Source organism: Mya arenaria, chromosome 6 (genome assembly GCF_026914265.1).
Source record: "Mya arenaria isolate MELC-2E11 chromosome 6, ASM2691426v1".
In the NCBI taxonomy this organism is placed as follows: Eukaryota; Metazoa; Mollusca; class Bivalvia; order Myida; family Myidae; genus Mya; species Mya arenaria.
The window spans coordinates 61,088,095-61,101,207 of NC_069127.1; the positions used below are offsets into that span (position 1 = coordinate 61,088,095).

Below are 13,113 nucleotides of genomic sequence, written 5' to 3' on the forward strand. Positions count from 1 at the left end.
TTTTCTCTTACAGTAACATGTACCGTATGTATTGACAAGGGTTCGTATTCAATCTTGGTCTTAATTGAATTTAACAACGATGCAGCTTATTGAATTGCATGATAAAATTAACGGACCTTTACGGTGAATGAATTTAATGATGTATGACCATAAGATCGGGTTTAGTTGTATTAATTAAATAAGACCCAAGAGCTTATCCTAAAACACCAAAATGGATACAGGTATTAGACAAGGATTTGATTTTATCGCGAGATTTTTATTTCCTCATGTTTCAATATTTGGACCATGGTCGTAGCACAATCTGTTACAATAAAAGGCAACTTTTACATCAGCTAGCCGCCAGTAGGAGCCTTGCAGGAACAGTTGCAATTGTTCGGAGATGGAGTCGTTTTGCCATGGTTTGGTAAATGGTCGTATCCGTGTACAAACCGGAAGGTAATTTCATCGCCAGGAGTGGGAATGTAGCTGCTCACACCTTTAAACGAAAATGAAAATATACACTCGTTAGATGATAGGTTTAGTAATAACATATTTACAAACTATTATATCCTATGCAGTAGATTTACTACAGTAAATTGTAAAACTCAAATCAAATTGATTAAACACATACAAAAGAGAAATGTTTCAAGGCGATAATTTCCTTATTTATCGACAAATTAATTTTGATGAGATTGCGGTCTGTGTGTTGTTTTTGAATTTTTGTATTGGTGTTTATCCTGTCACATGCATACTATTCGGTGCAATAACAAAGAGCCGTGTAAATATCTGTTTATTATGATAGTTCACTGCGTGATGCTATTTACAGTCTGCTGGTCATTTGACCGCGAAAATGGACTTCTTTTCTATTCTATGGACTTACCCCACCAACAAAGGCTAAAAAAGTGCGGACTAACAATAGTTAATTCCATCTCTGTGTAACTCAACAAAATCTGAAGGAATGTATTTAACTAATGTTAAGGCCCCAGTTTCTCAATTTCTTATTCAATTGAGTAAAGCATTATAATTTTGTGTATATTGTTAATAGAAGGGACTTTGACTAGGTTATTTTTTGTCTTAATATTTAAAAAATATTATGGTCGTTACTTTCCATTTTAAAATAACTAAAAAAGGTGAAAATTAACAACAGTTAAGCTCACTGGAATTAACTGAAAAATTACTCTGATAAATTGCCTGCTCTAAAACCGTTTTTTTTAAATTGTTGACCAAAACCTTATATTAACTATGAGAGAATTGAATTATAACAGCGTTAAAACATTTAAAATTCAAACCCATTTAAGGCTCAAAGTGCTGCAATAAGTTGAGTTTACAAGTTATTGGGTAATTAATTAAGTATTTTTGAGAAACTATGGAGTGTTTTGTTTCTTATTTGATCTCACCTAAGTCGACTGGGCCTGTCTTGTTTTGAATCAGCCAGAATGTTTCATCCTTGTACCAGTTTCCAAAAACACCATTGATCGCATCAACAAAGTATCCATTAAAAGGTTGCTTGTATGACACGGAGAATCTGTAAATAAACCTCCATAAGTTATATTTTCAAAGTTGACCAATGAATAATATTTTTTGAAGAAGTTTTGCACACGATTATACGGTTGAAACTTAAAGGGCTCGGTGCAAATACCTTGAACAAATGTTATAATCGATGTCCATAATAATCACAATTTGAAAAGAGCATTTCATTTATTTTTAATCTTAAATCATTTGTTACTACACTTTTATTCATATTCGCGTTTGTTATTATTGACTGGGGAGCAAAGTAATGGTGCACATGTACAAATTATTAAATTATCCGAGCAACAAATACGTTTTGAATTCCCCTGGGTATTCGTTGCATGCCTTCTCCATATAGTAAATCAACGGTTGTTTGTCTTCAATGCTCAGTTGGACGGAATGTGAAAAGTAGGGCTTCACCATCTTGTTGCGTACTGTGTATCTTAACTTCGGTCCCGTCATAGCCGATGTAGTCGTGGTTGTTGCTAGTGTTTTTATCGTAGTAACGACTGTTGTTGTGTCATGGCCAGTACCGTTCTCTTTTCCATTTATGGTGAAGTTAAATACGATACTATCGCCCGGTCTTGGAACATAAGAACTCACTCCTGAATGACAATATCATATTAAGCATAGTTCAAATATTTTACCTTGGATTGTCCTAAAATTTCATCACCATATTAAACTGTTCGAAAGTATACACTGACTTTCAAAGTATAGCTTTACTATTTACGTACACGTTCGTTCTTGAGTCAGTTGGAGTGAGTGCCAAATAAACCTTACTAGGTATCAATGAGTTGGTTTAAATAAGCATCGTATATCTCTATGAGGTTTTGTTTAGTCGTATTCCATCATTTTTATCGAAGTGCTGTACATTCAAGCTATAATAAAAGTTATCTTACCAACGGACAGAGGTTGGCTGAAGTTAAGTATTTTCCAATATGACTTATCAGTATTCCGGTCGACGGCCAAACCGTTATTTGAGTCAATTAAGTAGCCTAAAGTTGGAAAGTAGGTAGCCGAGTAGCTGCAACAAAAATAGGACAATGACAAAAAGCAGTTTCAGTGCCTATAAAGTGGGGGGGGGCCTTACGTAATTGTGTAATATTTTAACTTGTGCCCCTCCGCCGTACTGTAATTTAAAATCCGAAATGGTGCTTTTTGCGTATTTTAGAACTTTTTTCTATATTGAAATAAAAGCTAAACTTGGATAATTTTAGAGGGAGGGGCGCCGGTGGAGTCCGCTTCGAATCCGCTATGGTCGGAAAAATTTAAGTATAGTTAATTGACTGTGCAGTTTTTAAACAATACAATATACTTTCAAAACCAACGTTTGTTTTAACAGTGTTTAACAATACGTATAATACAGAGCTTGCTGCATAACTGTTTATTTTGGTAAATATATACTTACTAGCCTTTACCGGCTTAGAGATTAAGTGTTTTTTTTTCGAATAGTAGTTACACATATTTTGACCAAGACATTAGGGGCCTAAATTGTTAGTTTACAAGTTCTGTATAAGGTCTTCCTTCATACCAAGTTTGGTCAATAAATGTCAACAGTATTAAAATATTATGTTTTTATAATTTTAGTAACAGTGACCTTGACCTTAACCTAATAACTCCAAACACAATCCCATTTAAACTATCCATAAGCTCAAGTTTATTCAAGATATCTCAATTCTAACTAAAAAATTGTATTTTTTAGTTCCTATTATTATTCTTTTCTCAGTTTCAGTGACCTTGACCATGACCCCATTGAAGAACAAACGGTACTTGATTAATGGCCTCTATCACTTCATCAATACTAAATTTAGTCTAGATATGCCAACTTTTATTAAAGTTATTGAGTTTCAAACGTTTTTTTGTCTTCTGTCTTTAGTGAGTTTGACCTTAGGAGCCCTTACACAATCCCATGAAATGCTTCGATAAACACTTTCTAAATAGCCAGTATGGTCAAGATATGTCAACCTGAATAAAAAGTATTTAGTTTTAAGAGTTTTTAAATTTTTGGTTACAGTGGCTTGACCTTGATCTTAGATGCTCTAAACGCAAACCCACCTTTTTACTATATACAAAGTTTAGTCAAGATATGTCTTTCCTAAATGAAGTTATTACGTTGCTAAAGTAGTTTTTACGCTACTTACCAAGCTGCCCGCCCTAAAGACGACTTACCTCAGTATCAGCTTTCAGTGTGTGAAATCCTGTTGAGTAACGACTGGTGGTGTATATACCAAAAAAAATGCACTGCAGATTTGATATCTATCCCAATGTATAAAATGTAATTTCGACCACTTATAAAGGTATTAAATGTCAGGGTTCAAATACTTACTTTGTAAATACATCCGGGTATTTCTTACAAGCAGTACTCATGTAGTAGACAAGTGGTTTTTCGTCTATGATAAATAAGTCTACGGAGTGGTTGAAGTAGGGGACATTGACTTCATTGTTGACAGTATAGCTAAACGTTTCGTGAAACGGAAATGGTTCGAACACAGTCAAGTTGAACATTATATTCTCGCCAGTGGATGGTACATAACTGCTCGCACCTTAACAAAATGAAACAAATAATGTGTTATCAAAAGAGTAAGCAACTTAATTCATACAAACGAATAGCTTCAAGCGTATTCAAGCAAAACATTTAATGCCAGACTTTTGTAGCATTTTTTACTAATGATCGAAATTATTTGAATCTTTGAAAATGAAACAAACGTTAATAAAATGTCTGCTCAGCTGATTAGTCTTCACAAACATTAAGTGATGAGAATAATACGAATGCCGACTCACCAAGTGGCAAGGGTCCAGTGTCATTCATTATCTGCCAGAAGGTCTTGTCCCGCCAGTTGGAAGCCTGATTGTTAATGGACTCGATATAGTAGCCCAACCCTGGGAAATACGTGGCAACATACCTGCCACCGGATAAACAGATTTAGAAGCATGTAATTGTTTCGAGCTATTTGGCCCAACTGTCTTAACTACATCGAATGCATTGGTGCGTTGCATCATATCCACGTGAACGTTAAACTCAAAACATAGCAGTGTTGTGAATATTAAGTGTCTTTGCATATCGATTTGAAACTTGACAGTTTCATTTTTGCATCACCTGCATTTTGTTTTTAATTTGTTAAAAAAAAGCTGTAATACAATAGTGAACCAACTTTGTAAACGTTTCTGGGTACATGTCGCACGCCTTGTTCATGTAGTAGGCGAGAGTGTTATTATCAACCAGTTCCATATCCTGCTCGTGGTAGAAGGTAGGAGAGTACAAATCGTTCCTAACCGCGTACCGGAACTGACCGGCGCTGAAAGGGGAAACAAGATGAACAAATGATTGTCTCGCTAATTAAAATAATGTTGACTTTTTTAATGATTGATGTTTTCGCACGTTTTAATGTATTCAGCTGTTGTGTTCATGTACCGCAGCAATATGTTTATGTTAATTGAATGACTACTTAAATACAGCTGTTTAATTTAAACATGTGCGATTGAAATAAAAACATAAATACATTCATATCACATTTAAACGATGGTATAATTTACATGTTGTACATATCACATACTCAATGATGTAAAATAAAGTTATTTCCATTTGTGCTAAAAGGCCAATAGTCAGCTTTGACATTAATACGGTTAAGCTACTTAACTTCTAAATAAGATTTCACAATCTAGTTAAAGACATCTAAAAGACAGATTCTTTGCAAATTTACATACAATAATTTAGTTCCTTTCTAATATTTTACAATATTATTCATAATTTTCTTAGATTTGATTAAATGATAGTTACCATTGTGTCAGTTGAAACAAAGCAGACATATACATCCAAATCAGAATTATTGTTGTATGCTTAAATAAATAACCTAAATGTTATTATTCAAATAACTTTATTTATTTCGCAAGTCCTTTATAACGCATAAGCGAACATTCAACAGGTATACACATCGGATTAACCAATAGCTATAAAGAGTTGAATCCGGTTTTAAGTGCGTTGAGATGTTGATGATGATTATTGTTTTATATTGTTTTCACTAACTGTGAAATTGTTGTGACAGTTTCAAAAAAAAGAAACTTTGATTAATTAAACTGAGCTGAACACCACTTTAAAATATCTCATCAAAAGGGAACGTTACCTTTCTTAAAAAGTACATCCCCGATAAACATTCTACGTATTTGTTTTTCAACACGCAAAAAGGCAAAATTCCAGAATTTCAGAATTTCTAAATTCTTTATGAAGAAAAGATTTGAAAATTTACAGTAAAGAGCTTGTTTCTGTTTTCGTTTGAACACAACTATTTTTCTTTTGAAATGATCGCGTTTTGATACTTAAAATGAATCGTGTTTGTTTCATGACTTTATATGCATAGGTAAGAGTATATTTAGTAATGTCTTCGTGACTCAGTAGCCTAAGGAAGCGACAACGATCGTGGTTTCTTAATCACGAAGAAATTAGTTAGTAAGGTCTAACCGACTTTGTGTTAGCCCCTCCCAAATTGCATAAGCTTTACATTTAAGCCGTGCGCCTGTTAAAAAGACTTGTCAATCAATATATTTTGACATAATTAAAATCAGCGTTGGTTCTGAAATATGCAAACAGTAAGCGGGGCGTTATGCGAAGAGTCGTCTTCAGTAAAAGTAACGCTTCTCCATAAATAAGAAATGAAACATTTTGAAAATCTAGCGCCCCTACTTTATTGACAATGCAAGGCAAACACTAAAATTAAGTAGTATTGAAAAATATTATTAGTCTTTTTATCACCCATGTTTATACAATTGTCTGAAAACTGAAATAAGTTTTAAACGTGTTTAGGCTTTGATCATTGTGATATTAGTTCTAAACATCTCGGCTCGTTTCTGAATCTTCCCGATTACATTTTTTACGCTGAAATGTTATCTAATCAATTAATAGCATAGGTGTTTTATAAACATATATTTTACGTTTATCACTAAACTACGGCGTTGTGGTCTTAAGTTTGTTCCTATTAAAAACACATCAAACATCATATCTAAATCAAGAAAGTAACTTTGTCAAAAAAGAGAGTTTATCGATCTTGATTATTTTAAATAGAACTTCTTTTAAATGTCTCAAAACTCTTAAAAAAGAGAATAAAACACGAACTATACCAAAACCAGCTTAGCTTGATCCTGTTATAAAGGACTTAAATTGTTCGAGAAATTGGGTCCTGCACATAGAACAATGGCAAAAGAGTCAGCAGAATATAGTTGTAATAGGCGTCATTCCATCCGTTCTTTAGTTATTCACAATCTTAATAACGACAGAATTATGTAAGTGCAAGGACCGTTTACTTCTTAAATGATTTTAAACATGTATTGATAGCCTTGTTGTAGACTTTCATGGATAGGTATAGCCCGCCTTGAATTCCTTACCTTCCTATCTAAGCCATTGAAATCAACTTTTTGAAACTAGAACGTTTTGAACTTAGATAGGCCCTGCTGTGTAGAATCATCTTGAGGTCCTCTACGAAGTGTTCCAAAGTTATGCTTCTGCTGTTGGTTCCGACCATGGCTAATTGTTGTTTTTATTTGAAATAAAAACAAAAACAATATTTGTAATGAAAGTCTTAAACATTGGAGAGGAATAATAATGATTTACATCAGTACCAAAACGTTGAATCCTTAAATAGTTTGGAGACTGTTGGCCTGTAGTATGTACATATCCAAAAACAGACAACTAGAACTAATATATGAACTGACTAAGACATCTTTAGGCAATTCGCAAATGACGTGTATGATACATCGCGTGCGTTCGTTACTATGTCAATTTCCTTTTGAAACTACTGAGGTGCTTGCGACAACCAGATCACCAATCGGACTGCCGAAGCTGCCATTACTTCCGCGTCTGTGAGCTCAAGTGCCACGGCTCGAATTACAATTGTTTCAATAGCTTATCCAAGGGATAGTAAAACAATTGAAAGTGGGCAAACATAGTATAATGAAAGTCTATTTATCGTTGAAGCACCACGTATTGACTGAAACGTCTGCCTGACAAATTTGATATTCAAAGCAAAGGAACTTCTGGCTTAACGATGTCAAATGAACGTAGTTTTCCTTGTCGGCTTTTGAAACTTGTTGCAGATTTGAGAAATAATTTATTAACTTATAAATATCTTAGACTGTCGCTTTTTAAACTTCAAATGTATTATTCGACCATGTCAATTTCGATAACAGCAGTACCTAAGTACGATTGCAGTTGGCCTATTGTTCACATACAATTATACTAATGAAAAGAGCGTAAGCTTTATGTGGTACATGACAACATTTTCTGTACTACCGACAAAACATGCTTATACTTCTTTGGTCATCCATCAAGACAAACGCATACAAAATAACACGCTATGACTGAAAAGTCAGTGAGCATAACAAATTTACCTTTGATTTTGATTTAACATTGCGACGTGATATATATAAAGTAATGATGTGTTCAAAACGATTAAACTTACAAAATGTTTGTTTTGTTTTTACATAAGTGTAAAACCAGCAAGAAGGTAAACTTACTACTAAAGAAGAAAAATTGTGAGACATTTCATGTATAGGTTTAAGAATATCTAGTATTTTCTTCGGGCACATACAAACATATAGAAATACTTTAACAAATGATAGATTTTTGCGGAAATAATCGATATATAGCGATTAACGCATCCATATAATACGCAATACATATATCACTCTATTAGAAAACCTAATATGCACTGTTGAATATATTACTTCTTAATATAAATATGTTAAAGAACGTAATAAATGTATACAAAGGGGTTGTTAAACAGACCGCTCTGTAATTATATTACCGAAAGACCATTAAATAGCTGAGAAATGCCCAGGGTACTTTATATTTGTTCACGTTCTTTACAAGATATAAAATATCAAACAAACAACAAAAATGCATCCGCAAAATTATAAGCTTGAAAATAAACATAAGCCATTTCGAATGCCCTTGGAAAATAACAAAACGTTCAATCAGAAATAGTAAAATATGAAATCAATACTACAAACTAATGAAAAAACCTACTAAGCGATATAACTTGTATTAACTCACAACAAAACGAAGGTTCACCTAACGATATCGATAGCATTACGCAAGAACTTATGCAAAAAAGAAGAATCGGATGAAACCTGCAGTCATCGTATAAAATAAAATATTTTAAGCGCGAAAGCAATTCAGTTGACATAATGATAAAACACTGACTACTTCTCAAACTTAGAGAAAGGCATGCGAAAAAGTGTTGTTTTTTTATAAAAAAAAACATTGAAAGGGCACAAACTTAGATGAAGATATGAGAGTCTTATTCCTCAATGATACAAATATAAAACTTTCAGAAACAATAACAACTTACAATATATGAATATATGAATGCGGAAAGTTTTGAAAATAAACAAAATAATAAAAGCTCTGGTTCGGATGGTCTTACTGCAGGATTTAATAAGATAATTTGAAACGATATTCAATAAGTTTTAATTGTCTTTTTTAAATAATTATTTATGAAATTGCTATCTCTCTTGTTCCAAACGAAATAAAGATTAAAAAAAAAATAACTTTCTAATTGGAGACCGATCAGCTTATTGAATACTGACTATAAAATAGCATGAATGCAATTTCAACTAGTACAAAAAGAGTTTTACCTATTTTTTGGCTTCCGAACAAACAGGTTTTAATAAAGGCAAACACGTAGGTGAAAAATACGTCCAAATGTTGAGGTTAAGCAATATCTTTAAGAAAATATTATGCCCGCACTTTTGCCGACTGTCAAAAAGCCGTTGAGAGCTTTGGCAATTATTTTATTAAATGAGGCAGTCAGTACGACAAGGATGTCCACTCTCTTTGATTTTGTTTATCATGTTTCTATAAAAACTGTCTAGCCATATAAGACTAACCCCCATGAAAAGGGTGAAAATTGGTAATAAAAAACTAACAATAGTTTTTTGCAGATGCTGCAACTTACTTTATTGATGGTTCTTTTGATTGTTTTTATCCAAACCATTAGTCTAAGAGTGGTTCTCAAGAAATTCGGCCATAAACTAAGAAACTTATAAAAAAATCATGTATAATGCTAAGCATGGGTACGCTAATAATACTACAATACATTTTGGTCAAAAATATTCTATATGGCTTCAGAATGTGCTACATCAGTAGGTGTCACCTTTTCAAAAATAAACAACAAACAATCGAAAAAATACCAACAAAAAGCCAGAAAATTTGAAAACAAAAACAAAAACAAAACAATGGGAACATAAACGACTAAAATTGATGGTTAAAGTAAAAACGCATGCGCTACCAAATAAAATATATCCAAATACTTTGTTGGCGAATCCAAGCATATACTATATTGAAACTGTTAAAGGGCTATTAATTTAAGCCAGACGAAAGAAGACATATACTGAAGGAATAAGGTATACAATATTTTGAATACATTTCCGATTATCGAACCAATGATTTGAACGTTTTTAATCAAATAGAGTATGAATACGGCATAATGAGCAACAATTTCATAAGAAATCAGACTCCAAAAATCTATATCGAATGAAAGGAATTTTTTTATCAAAGATGGAGCTAGCCACATAAACGATTGAAGATTATAAGCAAAGAATAACTATTCTTAACGCAATATTGATCAAAACAACAACAACATCGCAAGCTTCCGAATTAAAAATGTACTGAATGAAACTTTTAAATGTAAAAAATAAACTTTAATATATACATATCTGGAATAGATATTACATTACGTAGTCTTTACTTAAAATTATTTTAAGAATTATACAAACCAACAAATTGCTTTTTAAGTTCAAACTTGTCGATTGTAGCTTATGTACATTCTGTCATTCAGGTATTGAATCTTTGGACATTTATATTGGAACTGTTATGAAACACAATAACTTTCGATAAATTAAACAGTTTTATAGCTTCAACAGAAATTAATGTAATTATAGGTAAACCTTGATGTTTACGGAAGATGCAAAACAACTAAATTTTGTATTCTATTTTGTCACCTATATATGTATACGAAGAATTGGAGTGTAATATTACTTAAGCTAAGCATAAATTATCAGAACATCTCCCTTCTTTCATTTAATTTAAATAATTTTGAATTCATATAGAAAAAAATCGTATTTTTATCAGTTCATATTGTTGACTAGACACGTCTGTTCTGTTAATCAACCGCAAAGTTCACAATGTTTATGTCTTATGAAACTCAACAGCACTTAAAACAAACATCAGAAATATTCTTCATCAAAGAACACAAATTGCCAATGTTCCTGTAAAATGTCATTCAATCAACAATTCATCAAAACTTATGTGATTATGATTGAAAAAATACACTTGCACATAAAAGTCATAACTTTGAGTTTAATCTGTCTGCCATATCTTGTGATATACAATTGGCTTGTGAATATTTTCATGTGGTGACAAATCTTGATTATAAAAATTCCAAGGTGTCAAATGTTTTGTTTTTTTTAGCATGTGCTGAATTTTCATTTTCGCTGTAACTACTATTACAAGCGCCAACTCCGTTTTTACAACATACGAGGTATCATTTTGTCTTTGAGTTTAAATTTACGCCAACGGTAGTTAGATCCCTGAATTCTACCTGAATCACCTAGATTCTAAATCGGCATTTTTCGAGCTATCTATCATAAAAAGATCAGCTATTTCTCCTTACTTTCTGCCAATTTAGATCGAACTTTATGCGGAAAAATGTATATCGGATGCATATTCTTTTTCTGCGTTGGCAGAAATGACTTTTATTGCCATCCTATTAACAATTCTGCAGAGGTGTAGCCAATATTAAGAGGAGTAGACATGTATTCTAAAATGGCAATTAATGGATCTTGCTTTGATCTTTCGGCATTCACTAAAACAGTTCTTGCTGATTTTTAAATAAAGTTTTGCAAAGCCACTTTCTGATGAGTGGTTTTGGCATTACATTTATGAAATATCAATGATAACCCAAGTTTTTAGATTCAAAGAAACTACGTACGATTATTATGAAACTATTTCAGGAGACGAAAATATTACCACAGATGCTATCCATTAAGAAGTTGACTTAGGTTGTTGTTTTTTTTTAAATTGTATATTTTGGGAGTGAAATTATGCACGTAGTGAGAATTAATTCCATATTGTATAATATGTAAACCTATGTGATTTCAGTCGTGTTAGTAACTGTCTCATATTTATAATGCTTTAATATTCTTGAATTCAGTTCAAGATTCAAGTTTGTGTAAATATGTATGCTAATTAAATTGTTAAAACTGTATTGAAATAATGATGCTTCTTTGTGTTTATACCATTGTCTGTATCTTTTTGGTAAAGCTTATCTAATCAAATCTGGACTCTCTTTACCTTGCTGCATCTGGAAGTCAAGGTGCTTTCCAGATATTTCATCATATCCCCCATCAGCCATTGTTTGGTAACCCGCAGAACATTTCGTTATAAAACGTGAGCAATAACTACAAGATAACTATAAGGACGTAGACGACATTCGCATCTGATGTGCATCTTTCTATAAGATTCGAGGCAATTTGAATTAAAAATATCGATTTTAAAAATATATCCATCATTAAACGACACTCCAGTGCAATACAGCCGGCAGTATTCCACTCTGCTAAGGCCACGTCATAACAAGTATCGTTTAGCGATGTTAAAAACGGCGTCATAAAAAAGTCATTAAAATTTGTTATAAAAACGTGTCCGAATCTGCAAAAGTCCACACGATCTTGAATTGAAAAAAAATCAAATTTGACATCGTATGAATTTCGATGTATTCAAAAGAACAACGAAAAATGGCCTACACGTAGCATGCTGACGTTTAGTCACGAACTGTCAGAAACTGTATTATTTGGCATTTAAATCATAGATCCAGTATTCTGCCGTCAAGTTAATTTTACAAACCATCCATTTGTTATTGCGAATTCTTCGTTGCAAAACTCAAATTACTTTCGGTGAAGGGGCATACTTGTAAATAATCGCTTTTGACCACGCATAAGTTCAATTATTTTGTCATTGCTTGCTCAATGGATCAGTTCAGGTTTTCATAAGGTAAAGCTTGCACGGATGAGTTATTTCCAAATTGACTGCTTTAATATGGTAGAAAATATGCCATAATGATCAAGACTCAGATCTACTTTCAATGTTCGGAAACTAGTTGTTTTGGTATTCAGTTAACTCATTTTATTACATGCTTCAAGAACATTAGCTTGCTTATCTCATTGACGTTTACCGGCTGTGAAGAGCTTCACTAGGTAAGAGTTTCCATTTATGGTCAGTTTTAACTTCTTTACCCTATGTTGCCAAACATCTAAGCTCATAAGGTACTAAAATTAACCTAGTAAGTTCATAAATTTATTTTAACATCCTTTAAACCACAGCTTCTTCTTTTCAATGGTGAAGTTTACACACCGACCGGATACAATCGTACAACTACTTCATTTACTTCGTAAACAAAAGAAATTGTTTATGTTGATAATATTGACAATATTAAGCAACTAACTAGTAATCCGGTGCATACGCTATACAGAAAAAGCTTGAAGTAAACAAGTTTTAAATTGCTAAATACAAAAAGCTTGAAAAGGCTACCAGTTCCGCAAAACAAAACTAGATACGAAATAACGAATACCATAGAATAA

General features: G+C 32.6%; 1 protein-coding gene across 1 annotated transcript; it reads right to left on the reverse strand.

The window, feature by feature from the left end:
- Positions 1 to 240: 240 nt before the first annotated feature.
- LOC128238268 (uncharacterized) lies at positions 241 to 5,403 on the reverse strand. The gene is made up of 8 exons (XM_052953995.1): positions 5,267 to 5,403; positions 4,641 to 4,784; positions 4,270 to 4,391; positions 3,815 to 4,031; positions 2,388 to 2,512; positions 1,802 to 2,093; positions 1,377 to 1,504; positions 241 to 475 (listed from the first exon to the last, which is right to left on the reverse strand). Exons 1-8 carry the CDS (start codon positions 5,299 to 5,301, stop codon positions 333 to 335), a joined length of 1,206 nt encoding a protein of 401 aa, XP_052809955.1. The 5' UTR covers positions 5,302 to 5,403; the 3' UTR covers positions 241 to 332.
- Positions 5,404 to 13,113: the final 7,710 nt, after the last annotated feature.